The 18,722-nt window shown below is 30.5% G+C and overlaps 1 protein-coding gene across 2 annotated transcripts; it reads left to right on the top strand.

Moving 5' to 3' along the window:
- The first annotated feature begins 474 nt into the window (after nucleotides 1–474).
- Nucleotides 475–18,375, top strand: LOC107168961 (tyrosine-protein phosphatase non-receptor type protein myopic). Of its 2 annotated transcripts, none has more exons than XM_015518532.2 (15): nucleotides 475–1,001; nucleotides 1,234–1,409; nucleotides 1,467–1,593; nucleotides 2,192–2,463; nucleotides 2,682–2,955; nucleotides 3,055–3,229; nucleotides 5,119–5,219; nucleotides 5,324–5,605; nucleotides 9,785–10,140; nucleotides 13,119–13,293; nucleotides 13,355–13,528; nucleotides 14,331–14,637; nucleotides 14,754–15,049; nucleotides 15,665–15,992; nucleotides 16,106–18,375. In XM_015518532.2, exons 3-15 carry the CDS (start codon nucleotides 1,501–1,503, stop codon nucleotides 18,061–18,063), a joined length of 4,791 nt encoding a protein of 1,596 aa, XP_015374018.2. In that variant the 5' UTR covers nucleotides 475–1,001; nucleotides 1,234–1,409; nucleotides 1,467–1,500; the 3' UTR covers nucleotides 18,064–18,375. The 2 variants fall into 2 exon arrangements, with proteins under 2 accessions (XP_015374018.2, XP_015374017.2); XM_015518531.2 differs by having other exon boundaries at nucleotides 476–1,001; nucleotides 1,476–1,593.
- Nucleotides 18,376–18,722: the final 347 nt, after the last annotated feature.

Raw genomic sequence — 18,722 nt, forward strand, 5'->3', positions numbered from 1 at the left:
GTAACTATTGAATATTTTTTGTTGGTTTAAATCAAACATTATTAGGTAAATTATTTCTTGAAAACGAAAGAAATATTTGTTTAATAATAACTTATTTCAAATGTTTGATCGTGAATGACGTCTACATAGCTATTTATTTAGTGGTTTAACAGTTTAGTATAGAACAAATAATTCAAAACTCGAACAAAACGTAGTTTCTGTAGTGGGGGTAGAGTTTAATACAATTCTACACACTGCAGCATTATACCTAATGGCTAACGGGTGCTCGTGTTTCTGTTGTTTCTCACTTACTCATGCGCAACTTTATGTCGAGTTGGAAGCATTGAACTCGATGTGGTACGTATTACGTAATGATTTATTTTATAATATGATTATATTAATAAATATTAATTTTAAGCCATGGTGATACCTCACTGAATTCAACAAAAAATATGTTATCATACGGAAATGGGTGGAGGTAGTTTTGGATGTCGACATAGATCCGTTCATCCGATAGAATTAAAGAAAGCTGTTATCGCAGTGACGAAGTATAATAAATCCCGATTCCGAGTACTCAACTACCGTGCGCATGAGCAATAATTAATAAGCGAATAAAACAATATTTTGTTCAATGTTCACGATCGTGCGTTATCGCAGACCGCAGTGATAACGTAATCGGCTAATCGATGTGGTAACGGCAGCCACTGGACGAGTTGCAACCGTGGTGGTGTTAATCCGCCGTCGTCGTTGACATCACAAATGATTTTCTAGTTGTCTATAATATTATACAAATTTACAATAATTATTGCGACGTCTGTTTGATCGACTGACACGTCTTGTTTCACATTGCCTGCGTCCCGTCGCCAACAAACGATTACTGGATTTTAACTTTACCGATCGTTGTAGTTGTTTCGTTCGCTATTCACGGTGGTTGGTCGCTTTCCTCCTTCTTGGTGTCTTGAACTATCGGTAATCCAGAAGAGAGATGGGTGCGGCCTAGCGTACTGTCGTTCTGTATACTGGTAAGTACTAAGAAGGCGAGTTTCGTCGAGTAACACTCGATTGCATGTGAATATGATATCCCTGGCCTCTGTTTTATGTGGTCAGAATTGATGTTGTTGAAGTTGGACGGCGGTGGTGACTTAGTGCAAATACGGATGTACTTGTTGCTATAAGTGTTTTGTTTTTTTTTTTGCAGAACAGTCTGTTACAATAATTGTTATAAAATGTATAATTTTCAAAATATTGTTCTAGGACTGTGGCAATCAAGTGATTTTGGGGTTGTAACTGTTAATGTTTGTAACGGGAACCTTCTGCTGCTGTTATTAACTTCGATGAATTTTAACTGTCGACCTAGGTGCTATTACCTTAATCATCACTACTACTTCTACTACTTTTACTGAGTACCTTTAGGTGATCCAGTTACAGTGGTAAGAGTATACATAAAAGGTTAGACACATGAAGAATACTTACAACTAACAAAACAGTATTTTTAGTAAACTAACGAGCAATTGAACCGAAATGGAAGGTGTTCCACGATTGTATATGATTGGCTTGCCAGCCAAACGGTGTGTTAACAACCAGACGCCTGATTTTTCATCTGCTTTAAATCATGTAAATATTAAATTATATGTACATAATATTATAATTGAGAAAAAAGTCTTAAATATTCTGGGTTCAATATACTGCTATATTTTATAATATTGGAATGTATCAACATGCTAGTAGTATATTGAAGCTGAAAGAAATAATATTTGTATATTCTTTGAAAATGTTTGAATAGGTTCATACTTTTAGTTAAAAGTTCGGTTTACTAATAATTTGATAATAACATACACCTAGCACTTTAATCAATTTAATACAAATACTTAAGTAATAAAAGCTAAAAAATTATGGTCATTCGTTAAGAGGACATCACAACCCAATATATTGTATTTATTTTAAAAATACATCGTATTATCTAATTTTACCTCAATAATTTTACAATGGTATTTATAAATGAGAGTAAAATTTAAAGTATGAATATTTTCAAAATAAAAATAAAAACCTTAGAGATGTCCTCAATCATTTCAGCTTTACACTTTATAAATTATAACCATGTCAATTCATTCTAATTTCAGAATTTATAGAAAACTGTATTATTGCATATATAATATTTTTACTTTATGAGCTATTGGAAGTATATATAATTTATAATTAATATTTTATGCAGCAAATACAAAAATCATATGACCGAGATCCCAGTTTGTATTCAGCTGACATAGACACATTACTCGCACTTAGACAATCTGCTGTTGACGTTGTGATGTCATCTGTTTGCACTGTAGAAGAGTGCACAGCATTAAAACGTTATTATGCACACCTTGTTCGATTAACGGATAAGTTTCCTAAACTGATAGAGCAACAAAGTATTGGGCTAAAAGAATCTTCTGATGACATAGAGGTTACAACAGCTAAAGAACCAAAACCACTGATTTTTAAATGGTGAGTATCTTTAATCTATTATATTATATGATATTATATTATATATTATAATATCTATTCAAAAGTTATTACGAGTAAATTTAATGTATTTTATAGTTAATTGTTATAAATAGACATTTATTGCTGCTGTCTTGACTTAAAGTACTTATGTATTTTGTTTATGACATATGATTTCATCTTACTGTCTTAATACCTCTTACTGTTTATTTAATGTTTAGGAAACGAGCTCTTGGTGGTAAAACAAACCTACAACATCAAATGAAAAACGATATAGACTCCACAGCAGTAGTAGATAGCGGCAACATTGGTTATGAGATGAGGTGTGTGTTGTACAATATAGGCGCAGCTTATAGTCGATTGGCTGCAGCGCAGGACAGGTCACCACCATTAGTATCTTCCAGTACGCCAACTACAATTGATGCAGAAATTCCATCAAACAATGCCCTCAAGATAGCTTGTACACACTTGCAGTGTGCTGCATGGGCTTTTCAGGTATTTTGCTCAATCACATATCCAAAAGATTTGAGTACCTAATCTGGATGTGTTATGTGCTTATATATATATATTGTATTGTATCTGTTTTATTTAAAGCAATTGCTTGGTGGTGATGGTTCCAATAATGAACAAACAAAGTGGAACCATCGGCAGCAGCCACAAGTTACAAGTCGTGCAGTTCTTGAATTCGCATACAATGTGACATTAGCACAAGCACAGGAGTGCATACTGGAAAAAAGTATGATGGATGGCCGAAAATCTCTAATAATAGGTATTGACAATAATAATGTACAATTAAATTCTATATCTTATAAAATAATACAATTGAAGTGAGCCAGTATACCAATTTTCAAGAAGCTGTATACTGGCAAATTAAGTAATTTTTGCTAATCAGTAGTTATTTTTTAAAAATAATACAGTTAATTTGTGTTTGCGTTACTTGTACAGTATAACATTTTTTTTTTTTTTAATACTGAAAATAAAAATTTAAATTTTTCTTTAAAATTCAAAGTAGCAAATTTGTAAATCTGCTTTTAGAGAAATTGACTGTAAAAAAATTTATCTATGTTAGGTGGTTTATTTTGTCAAGTCAACATTTTTTGAAGTAGTCATTGATTAAAGAGTAATAACTTTAAAAAAAGTTTTTATTTTTGAATTTAAAATATTTTCGACTATTGGATCAATTAAATTTAACAACATAATAATAAGATTCAAAAATAGTAAAAATATATAACATGATTTAAATAAATGTGTTTCAATCAATATTTTACTATTCTAAAACCAGATATACAAATTGACTACTTAAAATTTTTTATTTTTAATGTTAAAATATCATGAAAATAAAAAAAATGTTGTACTACAGTCTAATCTACAAGAGAACAATCAGTATGCTGATCCATTCTTTTCAGTGCTACAAATTTCCCACCAATTGCCTGGTGTTAGCATGATCAAATAGTGCTTGATGTAAGAATCGATTCATTTGTGATTCACAATAAGTTATAAATTTCTCATAGAATAGAGTATATTATACATGAAGTGTGCTAGTCAATAAATTAAATTAAAAAAAAATTTTAAATGTTCATAAGAATAAAAATTCTCAGGTCTTCATGTTACATGCTCTATTGTAAATATGTTACTTTATAGGCATTGTATGTGTAATTTAAATATATATTTGTGTATGAAACTTGTGACTATCATCCTCAAATATGATAGACGTACCTAATAATTTCACAAAAACATTAACAAGTAAATTAAATCATTTTTTGAAATAAATGTTAAATGAATAATTTAATTACTAGGGTTAGGATGTTTATGACTTTTGCATATTTTTTTCTTTTAGTCGTGCACTTTGCAGACCAAGTTATAAATTTGTTTTGTGCGGCATAGAATCAGATACATTCAATTTTATTTTGCATATTTTTGCATGTTTAGGGATTTTTATGAATAAATGCATATTTTGAAAAAAATTGTAAATAAATGCATATTTGGCCAAAACTATAGTAAATAAATGCATATTTCGCCAAAAAATAACTTAAATACAATATAAACCTCAATAAAAACCCATAGGTAGGCACAGTCAACATTTAACGAAAATGAGAAAATATGAAACCCGTAGTATATAATCAACTTATCTTTATTACTTACATGTTTTCAATTTCAAAATATCATATTTTTATATATTTGTATTTAAGTTTAAAGTTATAAAAAAGTTGTAAATTAATTATTTCGGATTAGAAATAAAATTTTAAAATGTCATGTTTAATTTTTTTTAAGAGCATATTTTGATATTTATTGTGCATATTTGCATGCATTTTTTAGTATTTTTAAGGTCATAAACATCCTAACCCTATTAATTACTGTTTATCTATATAGATTAACTGAGAAGGATTTACATAAAAAAAAAAATATGTAAAAATTAAAATATTTTAACCAATAAATAAATTTTTTTTCTTATATTTAAAATACTACATTCTGAATCGTTTGAAAAAAACAAATGATTGTTTAACATTAATTTTTGCTACAATTATTCCATGAATTAATATTTACCAAAAGTTAGCCAATTTAAAAACTGTAATGTAGCTTCTATTTAATTATAACAGAGTATACTATTATATTATTATTATTGGTATTAACTTTTTGATATTTTTATTATCAATCTAGCTAAAGTATCAGCTATGATATGTGAGTATTTTGCTGGAGCAGTGGATGCAGTTCAAAGAGTAGAACGTGAACCTTATTGTGTAAGCAGTAGCAGGCTTGAGGTGAGAAAGGTTTTAGTATTAACTCTGTGGTCATTCTCGACTACTACTAGGTGCTTGAGAGTGTTTTTTTTGTTATTGACAAACTATTATTTAATGTGTTATAGAAGTGGCGACTATACTCAGAATTCAAGTGTCGATATTATGGTGCTGTAACTGCCCTATTCCAGGGTCAACATGTCCAGGATCAGCTGCAGCAAATGGGGACCCGTGTGTCATATTACAGGCGAGCAGTGAATCTATTGGGTCGGGCTGGTTTGATATCAGAGAACGGTGGTAAGATGGCAACTTCAATGTCAAAAGATGAAGATTCGTCAGACGATGACTACTACTATTACTTACAATCAGAGCATGGACATCAAGGTGCTGGTCAATCTGCGGCTGCTAAAGTAAGACTATTCAAGAAATAAATTATTAAAATGATAACCTGGATTTATAAATTCGTATAACTGGTATAATATAACATAACATACACTTATTATTAGCAAAAAAAGTATAGTAACAATTGTTAGTTAAGAAAAAAATAAATTAACAATATCAACTACCAATATTGTGAACTGTTCAATTAAAAGGCAAATATTTTAATATTTGTGGAAGTCAAGTAATTTAGTAAAACTGTCAGATTCTTCAGAATCACCAATCACATGTGTGGGTGTTTTGTTAACTTATATTTAATAATACTTGTGTCGTATGCTATAGTATAAAACTATAGATAGCTATTTACAGTAAATTTATTAATATCCTATTCTATCTACATTATTCAAGTTATCTACTCATTTTCTCATTATATTTTTAGTATATTAACAACTATTCTTATAATTGTATTTGTATATGCTTCATCAATTAACAATTCATTCAGATGAGTAGAAAGTATACATCACTTTAAAATATCACAATTTTCTTCACCAAACTGTTAACCATAGCTAGAACTTTATAAACGTGCATACAGGTGCTCAAAGACAAACAATTGAGTATTTATAGAGACACATAAATCTGATTTATAATATAAGGTCACTTGGAGCTACAAACTTACTAAAAAGCACCTACGGGAAGAATTGTAGTGTTCAGTTAACCCAACCAATGGGTTTGAACAACTGACAACAAACTAACTAACTAACAACTTGACAAATTGTGAAGCAGAACGTTCATTCTCAAAATTGGCTCTAATTAAAAATCGACTAAGATCTACACAGATTAAAGATAAGTTGAATGCATCAACAATTATGTCAATTAAAAATGACATATGTAAAAAACATGATTTTGATGATGTTTTAGATACTTTTGCAACAAGTACATCTAGAAAATTTTTTTTAAATAATCATTTGTTCGTATTTTTGTGTTATTACCATATATTTTATAATTTAACATTTAAAAAATTAACTATGTAATGTAAATTTGGTGTCTGAGAAAAATGTTTTTCCTATTTAACTGATATATATCAATTGGCATATTATTATAAAAATACTTTTTTGTAAAATTAGTGCCCCATAAATAAATTAGCCCAGGGCCACTAATTTCATTGATCCAGCTCTGTCCTCTGTATGTTACTATTGGTTACAAATAGCAAGTTGCGGCTATCAAACAAGATAAAGGTATTTCAGATTTTGAATTTAATTACCCACCTACCAAACCTATCACCCCGGTTTACAATTTAGTACCTAACAAATAATTTAAATTTTTATGTTACCCGAAACTCACTCATAAGTACATTTGTATTTTATAGGTACTACCTATATTAATTTAATATACCTAAAAAAATTGTTGGATTTTAATAATAATATAATAAATTAATTGACTTATTCACACCAAATATTTAGTTAGCAGAGAACTTGCTTCAGCAAAACTTTTAAATATATTATCATTTATCATGATCAAAAACTTCTGAAATATCTCTTTCATAACTAATTATCAGCAATTCTTCTAGTCTATTTTGTGTCATAGTTGTTTTTAATCTAGACTTGAAGATTTTGGGTTTTGATAAAACCCTCTCTGTCAATGCACTTGAATTTGAGGGGATCAGTCCAATTTTCAAATTTCTGTATGTAGCACTGAAAATACTGAAGCCAAATTGTTGTTGTGGATTACTTTGTACATGTTCTTCATACTACATGCATTTATTACAACTATAGAATTCCGCTTGGGTAGAACTATTTTTTTTTTTCACTATTGTCGTCTGATTCAACACTCATAATTTTGCACATCTCTGTAGAACAATGTAGGTAATGCTCTAGTTTCAGAGGCTCGTATTTCCATTTTCTTTCGTGCTTGAGACTTACAACTACCGATGGTGTTATTATTACAAAAATATTAAGTGCATAGTTAACAATAAATCTGGGATATATGTTATATAATAATAATTAGCAACCATTTATAAACAAACAAAAATTTCCATCAAAAATCTCAAAATATCTGAGCATCTCCCAGGGTTGGGCCTATGACGTTTTAGCTCTGTCTATCTTTTGGTCTAATATATCTCTTTACCAGGTTTTGTCGCAATCAGTCCAGCCATTTAGGAATTCATAAAGGACAATTAGACAGAAATCCATTTATATACATATATATATAGATAGCGACTTTTACATTCATGTTTATTTACTTCCTGGTGCATATTATTCGTACTGTTGATATTTTCTGTATGTTGATGTTGTTCTTTGACATCATCACATTCTTAATTTTATTTTATTTATACATATTCCTGTTGACATGCTCACTAAGTAGTTTCTTGGCTATTTGAACGACTTTCTCCCTAGTCTTTTTCAACACTAAAATATCATTGATGTATGCTAATATCACTGATTCTCCATTTCTGTCTATTTTCTATTGTTTATTTATATCCCTTACTATTTCTCAAGAACTAGATTAAATAATGTAAGATACAGCACATCCCCTTAAGATAGGGCGGATTTTATCTCAAATGGTTCTATATAGATCATTCTGTAAAAATCAAATTTTACAAATTGTCTCCTTATTACACATTTTTGTTAGGTTTATACTTGTATACTTCTTTGGTCTCTTTTGGTAGTTATAATTCTTTCCATTATTAATTTATGTTTATTGCTGTTAGAAGTATATAAATATTAAGTGTAGGTCTTATAATCAAATTCTTAATATATAATTTAAACTTGTCTGAATACAAAGATGTACCTAGTTTATGGTTGATTTGCCTTTTCTAAACAACATTAGTAACTTCCTTTAATTTATTTTCAATTTGTGTTGTATTTTTTCTAAAATTACTGTTCTAAATTTTATTTTAATAATATTGATAATTGCATTGTTATAATATTATGATATTAAAACTATTAACTAGGTGAAGTGAGCATGTATGTAATGACTAACGAGTAACAATATTTAGTCTTGGTTATTAAGTTTTAGCATATGTAGCAAAATAGAAACTAAGTTGAGCGATAATATATACTATATAATTGATAAGATTAGTAAAAATGTGGATCCTTCAGTGCTAATTGCTTGATATGATCATCTTGACAAGTCGTAAATGAAGTCTTAGCTTTTAATTTATTGTGTGTGTTAAAGTAATGTATGCCAGAAGCAAACGGTGTATACGACAATAGAATTTACAAATATTATTTTATATTCAGGAATCTTTACTGGTATATTTATCTTGTTTGATAATAACTGTTACTATAAAATGAATCTACAAAAAGATCCACTGATCATAGTGCTTGTTAAAAAGTATTTTGTACATATTTTGTATATAGTGTGTTTTAAATTTAAATATATTCAAAATAGTATTTAATGTTATACTTAGTGATTTAATATAGAAGTGTCTACAATATTTTAGGCACCTATGTTAAATATTATAAACATACTTTTTTCAAAAATGATGTGTCTTTTAATTGAACGCTCACCACTTTTTATTTTAGGGCTCATATATTAATAATATCATTGATATTACTTACTTTAATCCAGTGTTTTCCAACCTTTTTAACACCACGGACCACTTCGACAATATTTTATATGTCGGACCACCTCAATTTTACGCAAAAAAAAACTAGGAAGATCTTTTTTTTTTTTTTGCTCATTAACTCATAAAGTATAAATATATAAGCAACCATGTTTGCAATTGAAATGATCATTATCAGTCGCGATAATGGTATAATTTATTACTCTGATACCTATACACTTATAAAAGTGGAAAATACTTATCGGTCGTCGGCAGAAACAATGATAAGATAACCGTATATTATAGTGAAATAAAAAATTTTTCACTGTTAAAAAAAAAATAATTTTTAATAAAAACGAAGAAAGGTACCGCGGACCACCTATGACTGGCCCACGGACTACCGGTTGGGAAACACTGCTCTTTAATCAATGGTGATATACATGTCTGTTATAGTATTATATAACAATTAATAGTAGTACACTTCTACCATTTGTAAAACTTGTTTTTGTAATGTTGGTTTAATTTTGTATAATTCATCACACTATGTGCCCATGTATTTGTATTGTTAAAACTGTTATTTTTACTACTATAGTTGTTTATTAGTATCAAATATTAAAAACTTTTACAATAATAACAATAATTATCATTTTTCTATTAATTTATAAAGGAATTGGAGATGCGCCGAGACACTTTGTCGTTTGCAATGGATGTGGCTGCAGCAAAGTGGCGAGCAGCCAAGTCAGAAAATGAGCTAATCTATCATGAACCGGTGGTGCCTGTGCTGTCCGATGATGATGATAGTGATTGTTTGGGAAATACCTTATCAAAAACCGGTGGTCATCGCCAATTGGATAGAGTCAAAGGTGCATCTCTGGTCAAGCCTATGGCATTTGGTGTTGATGATCCTGAGCTATTAGCTGTTGTTTTGATCACTAATAATAAGGAATCACCTAGTGTTACTACTACTTCATTATTCAAGGATCTGGTGCCAACAGTTACCCGTCACCGAGCCGCAATGTATCGGTTGGTATCATATTGAGTTAACAATACTCTGTTTTTGTTACGATTTTTAATAAATAATTATTTAACCAATCTACTCTTAGAGGTATAGACTTACTAAATGAGTTACTGTACTACTTATTGAAGTATAAAATAATTTTTAGTTAAATACTAAACATATTATTCATACATTTAGTCCAAATACCAATCCATTTTTATAAGTAAACTAGTTGATACCTGTGCACTTTGTTGCCTTTTAAAAATACCAACTCTATATTATATATAATTCAAAATTTGTGTTAAATTCGTTGTTTAATACCCCGTTTATCTAGTGGTGTTCAAAACTTAATAAAAATATAATAATATTAATATTATATTATATAATATTTAATACAAATAAAATATTAAATATATTGTGATCATATATTTCGATTTTTTAACCACGGATATAGAATCTATTTAAAATCTGATGTATATACTACTAATACTAATCCTGAGCACTACAACAGATCATGATGACCCTTGACTTCCAAAATAATTTTTCTCCACCCGTCCTGGTTTTTAGTCGCATTTCTCCAATTCTATATGCCCAGCTGTTGCAGATACTTCTTTACTTTATCCGACCATCCACTTCTTGGTTGTCCTTGTCTTCCTGTTCCTTCCATTTTTGCATGTATTATTTGTCTAGGCATTCTTTTCTCGTCCATTCTTTGTACATTACCTAATTATTGTATTCTTCTTGCTTTAATGAATCCTACTATATTTTGTTTTTCTAAGATATGTTTTATTCTGTTGTTATTTCTTAAGAGTGCGTAACAGTCGTGGTATTTGTTGTCTCCGTCTTACCAGTGCGTAATATAGCAAATTTACATTCAGTAAAACACTTGTAGCTCCTTTAGTTTAAAAATTACAGTGAATCAACCTATTATGAAATTTGATGGTAAGAACATTATCTGTGTTTGTACATTGGTTTTTTATGATAATTAAATTTTTAAGTGAGTTATGAGCATATAATATACAGTACATTAAAAATGCTCATAACTCACTTAAAAATTGAATTATCGTAAAAAACCAACGTACAAACACAGATAATGTTCTTACCATCAAATTTCATAATAGGTCGATTCACTGTAATTTTTAAACTAAAGGAGCTACAAGTGTTCTGCTGAGCGTAAATTTCCTATATTACGCACTGGTAAGACGGAGACAACAAATATCACTGTTACGTACTCTTAACACAGCATCATATATTTTCCTTACCATTTTTTAATGAAAAATTTTAATTTGTTGCTGTCTGCATTTGATAATTTCCAAGTTTTGGTTCCTAGCACAATTCCAGCTTTATGAGAGTTTTATATTACTTCATCGTTGTGGCTTTCAATAACAGTCTTGATCTAAAGAGTGAGATATTGGCAAAATATAGCAATTGCTGGCCATGATTTTTCTGCTTATTTCTTCGGACATGTTATTACTTTTATTGAGTGCAGAACCAAGATACACAAAACTATTAATGGCTTCAAAGTTATTCTCACTGTATTGTCTTGTACTATTTGCTATGTATCTACTGCAGATATTTTCATGTAATTAGTTTTATCTGTGCTAATTTTTAATCTTATAAAACTTCCCTTGCTTTCAATATTAGAATAGGCCCTTCTCATGGCACTTTTAAAATGCAGATTCGCCATGATTTATTAATAATGCTTCCTTTTGATGTACCTATATAGATGTTGAGTTTCGTGATTTTATATTTCAAAATGAGAATAAATAAATAATTAAAGAGCTACAGCTGCTCACACTGAAAATTAAAATTATGTTAATCATCTGTAGAAGAGCAATGATATAAGAGCGTCAGAGAGAACTATATAAACATTATGTGTTAGAAAGAAATGGATGCCATTGGCTCCAAAATCATGATTCATTCTTCCAATATAGATAATCTATTAATGTTTTAAAAGTGTTGAGTAGTAATAAAAAATTAAATTATTGATCAATTATTTATTTAATTTTTAGGTGGCTATTAATTTTTTTGTGATAAATCTAAATTTTTTATTATTCAATTGCCATAAAATTATCTAAAAAAAAGTATGCTTCTATATTAATTTTATATTAAAAATTTTAAAGGTAAAATGTGTTATACATTTAAAGTGTTTAATTAAATTTAGATATTTAATAATTACTTTATATTGATAATATATGATAAGATGATATTTATAGTCATAAAAAAAATTCCATTTTTGTGTTAAAAGAATTAATTGTGCTTAAAAATTCCATAATATTGATCATAATTTTACTCAATTTTACTGTAGATTAAAGACATTTAAATTGTTATTAATTTAATTTTGTAAGTATCAAAACAATGTTATATATTTACTATACCATTTCTGAAGACATATGCTACAGATGAGTAGTCTTTGATATTACACCAATTTGATATATCTATTTTATATTTTAGAACATAATAGATACTAAATGCTATACATCTAACTGAATATGCAATTTTTTCATCAACAACTTAAAACTAAAATATACACTTTTACAACAATTTCTTATGACTAGTTCTTCTTTTCTTATAAAATTAATTTATGAATCTATCAATGATATCGTCATAAGATGCTTTTTTATATTCTGTATGCAATCTAAAATTTATAAAAATGTAACATTTTATTTGATTTAGGTATTTTTTCTTATCCACTTATGTATGTATGTGTTGATTATTTGAAATGAAATACAAAAATGCTTTACTCTTAAAACCTATATAATTGTTTTATGTTTAATTCAATAGTTGACTTTTATAGGAAAACATAAAAACTCAACTAAATATTTTATAATTGATTGATCGTTATAAGCTTATTAGGTAATTTGATTTTTAGTATTAATGGTTTCAAAGATTAATATAAATTAGTGAGTTATGTTTAGTTTAAATTAGTATGTAATAATAGTCTAGCACTAATAATTAAAATACAAAATTATATCTTTGGATCACTTGTAATTTGGTTTTACAGAACAGAAAAACGCAACCTTGAGGCAGAAATGCAATCATTGTGCCAGAAAGCAGATGACCAATTGATTGAATTTTCTGACACATTACACCTGGAATGCTTAGAAATGTATGAAGGCGTAAATCCTGAATTCAGTGATGGTGTTAATGAGAAGAATGATGTGCCAGAACTCCCACAAGTAAGCATTCTTTGTGCTATTATTTATTATTTCAGTTATTTATGATTTTTGTGGAAAATAGCAATTAGTTAATTGTTGTGCTGCTTACCAAGCCATTTTGCAACAACGACATGAAAACAACGGAACATCATCATTTGCAGACGATGAAGACCAGTTGGACATTGACATGGCTCGGCTATCATCTGCCGTGCAGGCTGTAGATGGTATGCTGGATGAAATAGACAGACTCCTAAAGGTATTACATATTTATTTATTAATAATTATTATTTTTGCCTGTGACAATGTTTTCCCTGAGTTAGAACTCGTACATTACAGTATTAAAATACAATAAAAGCCTCAAGGTGTAATTAATACTTATTATGATATACATATGCATACAGTTAAAATTAAAATTAAAATAGTATTTATTTATTTATCTATCTGATTTTCTTTGAGTAGTTGCCTATAGCAAAGCTATATTTATATTTTTTGTATTCAGAACTAAGATAAAACTATTAACTCAGATAAATAAACCTATCCAAACCTTTTAATAAAATTGGTTAACAAAATATGATGCTTTTCTTTGGAACAAATTTAGTGGTTACCAGTGACGTAATTAAGGGGTTTCCACCCCCCCCCCCCCAACCACCCAAAAAAACTTTATATATTGGTATTTTATCTTCTGTGATACTGATTATTTTTAAAGTAATATTTTTTTTGCATTTTTCGATGAGGGAATTAATACCAATTTGAAACAAAATAAAAATGACGTTTAGTTTAACTAATATCTTGTAATTTGTGTCATAAATATATTTTAACCATTTTAACAACCCCCCTCCCCCCAGAAAAAAATCGTATCTACGCCGCTGGTGGTTACTGTTAACACGTTCAACAGGTTTCATTTCTGTTATTCTGTTTAAATATACCATATTTTTTGTGACAAATTTTTACATGTACAACTTAATTTTACTGTATATTATTTGGATTTAACTAATTTATTACATTTAATTTGATATTTCTATCTGCTGACAATTCGTATGGCGTTAATATTATCAAAGACCGAAGAACTCGGTGACTCCGAATATCGTCGAACGGTAGGTCGTCCGTATGATTATTCTGCTGGTCGGATGCGTGAATTACGCCGCGAAGCTTCCCGGTACAGGGAAGCACATGTAGGCCGTGCACGGGACAGCTGGGTGACTCTGAGTCGAGCTGTCCGAGATCGCCGTCGCCGGGACCTGGAGCTGCTAGCATTGCCACCAGATGAACTTGCTGCTCGCTTACCGCCTGCTCGTCCGGCAATATCTGTGATTGCGTCTGAAGTTGCCGCCTCTGGTTCTGTTGAACCTTCTTATGACGTAGCTGGTGAGAATTATTACTATTATTATTACTTAATCTAGTGAATATCAAGTAATGTAATATGTATAGTATTATATAAATTAACTATATATATGATTTTAATTTATTTCTGCCCTCGTTAGAGTCATTGGATCAAAACGAAGACTCGGAATCGGACGACGGTAGTGATAGTCGATTACGGATGTTGCAAAGAGAATCAATCAAACGTTTGGATCGGCTAAATATGGTAGTCGGAAAAATGAAAGAAGTGCGTGACCAGCGTCAAGCACTGTTATCCCGGCTTCGAGACGAAATGAACCGAGAAGATAAGGACGCTGCAGCCGCAGGTCTTGAAGATATGGTAGGAGATCTACGAGGATCGGAAGTCGATGTGACGATGGCTCTGAAAAAAAAGTTGGATGATCGATACGGAAATTTGGTACGTATTATATCATGTATTATTACATCTTTCTAAACACAAGTATATAATTAGTGTAAAATCATACAGATTATATATAATATGATAAATAGAGTATGTACTATGTACCTATCTATAGATCAGTTCAGTTTTTTCTTAGAGATGACGGTTTTATTAACAGGATTTAAACACACAACATACATTTTCAATTCAAACTTGTTAATTGAAACTGTTCAAAATTTATTTTTCAAAGCCAAATAAAATAATTAAAAGAAATGTATCTGATATCCCGCATTTATTAGTTATATGCGTGGAGTGTGGTAAAATTTGGTTTAGTATTAAATTAAAAACTTTAAAAAATATGAAACATATTATGTCAACTTTTTCTCACATAACACATTTTGAGTTTTTTCTTGCCTTAATTTCATTAATTTTTTATTACATATAATATAAATTATAATTACATACATTATACACATTTTAAATTTAAATACATGGAAATATATTTAGTTCTTTTTTAAGAGTTTCGTTAAATTCATAATATGTTGTTGGTTTGTAATTAAACCTATAAAATCTTTTTAATGATAATTTTTTCAAGCTCGTATTAATTTTTCATTGAAATGATGAATATGTAAGGTGAACATGATTGATCAGAACCTGTCGGCTCAACTAAAAATTTTGGACGCTGTGAGGTCGGCGTATGCAAGAGCCGCACCTGAGCGGCGGGCATTCGCTAATGCCATGCAACGGCGTCGGGCTGTAGTGTCATCATTACTAGACGCGTACGAAAGTTTTGCGGTATCCAATGGAGGGTCACCATTAGAAACTTGTAATGAAACCGTGGCGGCGTCACCGACCTGTGGACTACTTCCAGACGCAGTACTAGCTGAGCGGTGTGCAAAGGGTTTAGATTTTTACCAGCGATTGCTAACCAACGTTTCAAAACTGTTACAACGTGTAAAAGGTATGACATTCTTTAGCAGCTCAACAGTTCTCTAGGTACTGTCTGACCACCTCAACTCATTATTTACGTTCACTATTGTTGATATCCAAAATTGCATGTTTTGTTTCCAACAGGTACATGTCAAGTACAGACTGAACAGCGAGATCAGATGATAAAACAACACCAAAAGTGGGAATCTACAACACAACAGACAGATGACGATCCAACTGCTACAATTGGTGGTCTTGATGATTTACTTGCTGGTGTCTCGGGTATTGACGACCAAGATCACCAACAGGAAGACTTAGCCGCCTTGATTGAGAGCTTCAGTAATTGTGGTGGGCCTAATAAGCCTGTTTTGCCTCTAGGGAGCAGTCACTGGGATGAGCAGCATAACCATCATCGTAGACTTTCACCGCTTGGATCTGAACAGCAACAACAACAAAAACAATATTATCATCAGTACCGTCATAATCAAATACAATTGCCGTCGTCATCCTCATTTAACCCCAGCGATGGTGGTATTCCCTACTATGATGATCATTTACCTTCCACAAAAGAAATTTACAATCGTCACAACGACAGACAGCAACAGCCAGAACCAGTAATATCAACAAGTTATCCGTATGCAGCCACTTACAGCGTCACTGTTAGTACAACAGCACTTACGGTACCTGTAAATTCTACTCCATCACTCCCCTCTCCTTTATCATCATCATCATCTACTCCATATAACTATTACAATTATCAATTACTCACGAAAAAATCATCAGAAAATCCTACATTATCGTCATCATCATACAACAACATCATAACTACAGGTGCTTCTAGTGATATTGACTTACCCATGAAACCTATGATGAATACTCTCCATTTGAGTGATAACAATGGCAGTGGCCAAAACATTATTTCTTCGTATAATCAGAGTATTGGTAATGACGTTTTTCCAAATGCCGCAGCAGCAGTTGCAATTTTGCAACGGCCACTATCTTCACAATTCAGTGGTAGTGTTGGTTATGGATATCACCATCCTCATGCATTATTAGAATCGCGACAGCAGCAATTTTATTCATCACAAAAGTACCAGAAACAAATCTCAACCACCAACGCTGATACGACAAGTGTTGTAGGAGTATTTGCACCACAAAACCAACAGAAAATGATAGCGGGAGGTAGTGGTTTATCTGCTGACATATCGCAGCCACAATTTTCGATGTCTTCACCTTCGATTTCAACAGCTACTGTTAACAGTTGTGGTTTAGCTGCAGTTGTGCGATCGTCTTCTACCGCTGGTGTTGGCACATCAACTGTTGGACATTTTTACCATCAATTACCATCACAACTTCAACAACAACAGCAGCAGCAACAACAACAACTTCAAATTTACCAACAGCATCTACAGGAACAGAAACCACAGCAACAGCATTCACAACAACCTCAGTTGTACCAACAACAATTTCAGCCTCAGTTATATCCACAGCAGCAGCCTCAACTGTACCAACAGCAACCACCTCAGATGTATCAACATTTACAGCAACAGCCTCATCAATTGACAACCAAATTAGGAAGTACCACTGGTAATTTTTACTACCCTTCAGCGCTCCAGCAACAAACATCCCAATTGTATCAACTACCACAACACCAGCAACAAGTTCTACTGCAACCAACGTCAACATCTGCTGTAACTGCCAGTCTTCATCAACCGTCATTATTGTCAAATAACAGGGTTAGTGTGGGCAGTAGTTATTATCAACAACTCCAGCATCATTATCCCCCAACAACAGTTATATCAGCAACTAACCTCAACTCAGTGCCAACTACCCTTAACAATTACATTTATCAGCAGCCATCAATTGTCTTTAACCAACATCAACAGCAGCAACAGTACTATCAACAACAGCATCCTATTACTAGTGATGGCAGCGGTGGCGGTGGTTGCTTGACCACTATAACATCGAATGCCACTCCAATCTTAAATTTATTGGACGATGATCTGTTAATATCAGGCCCACCACCGATTCAACCAGAAAAAATTAGTATGAGTAGTGGCAATGATACAATTACAACATCAGGTACAAACAGTAAAAAGTGACTGACTGTTTGAGGAACAAATAGTGATGTTTATAATTTTAAATGTTTAAACTTATTACAGTACTTGTGTTACTTTTTTTAAAATATATATACGTGGGCGAATGTGTCTGTTTTATCAATGTTCATAATAATTATGATTAGAAATGTTAAAATCAGTCATTGCCGCGCATTGTGATTTTTATTATTTTACATATATTTCTATTTTATTCCATTATAATTATCTTTAATATTTTATTGTAATACTATTATTTCATTTATTAATATATATACATATATCTATAAAAATATATTTTTTATTTGTGTGTGCTGGTAATTGGATTTTTTGTGTTTGTTATTATTTTATAATTGTATAGTGGTTATTATTATTATTAATTAATAATTATAAAACTATTTTATCTATTATATACGTGCTCATTGTTCTTTATTTTTTACGTACAATTAATCTATATTTCAATTTTCATACAAATAATCATAATAATGTATTTAATAAATTACAATAAAACCAAAAATGCCTTCCTACTTTGTAATTTAGTCGATTTTAAATGAAAGTTGATGGAATTTTGATAACTTTATATATAGCCCTATATTATCCAAATAATTTTTTTTCTTTACACAGAAAAAATGTGAAATGTTCTAAGTTAAAAGCAAATAAACAACATT

The sequence above is a fragment of the Diuraphis noxia genome, unplaced genomic scaffold (genome assembly GCF_037042655.1).
Source record: "Diuraphis noxia isolate RWA-SAM2 unplaced genomic scaffold, SU_Dnox_SAM2 contig0001, whole genome shotgun sequence".
NCBI lineage: Eukaryota > Metazoa > Arthropoda > Insecta > Hemiptera > Aphididae > Diuraphis > Diuraphis noxia.

Bases quoted from the DNA above. Each gene is read 5' to 3' on its own strand.
- LOC107168961 (XM_015518532.2), top strand. From the start codon at position 1,501: ATGGAAGGTGTTCCACGATTGTATATGATTGGCTTGCCAGCCAAACGG. The intron at 5,606-9,784 runs GTAAGACTATTC...TAATTTATAAAG, and splicing joins GTCAATCTGCGGCTGCTAAA to GAATTGGAGATGCGCCGAGA. The intron at 14,638-14,753 runs GTGAGAATTATT...TGCCCTCGTTAG, and splicing joins ACCTTCTTATGACGTAGCTG to AGTCATTGGATCAAAACGAA.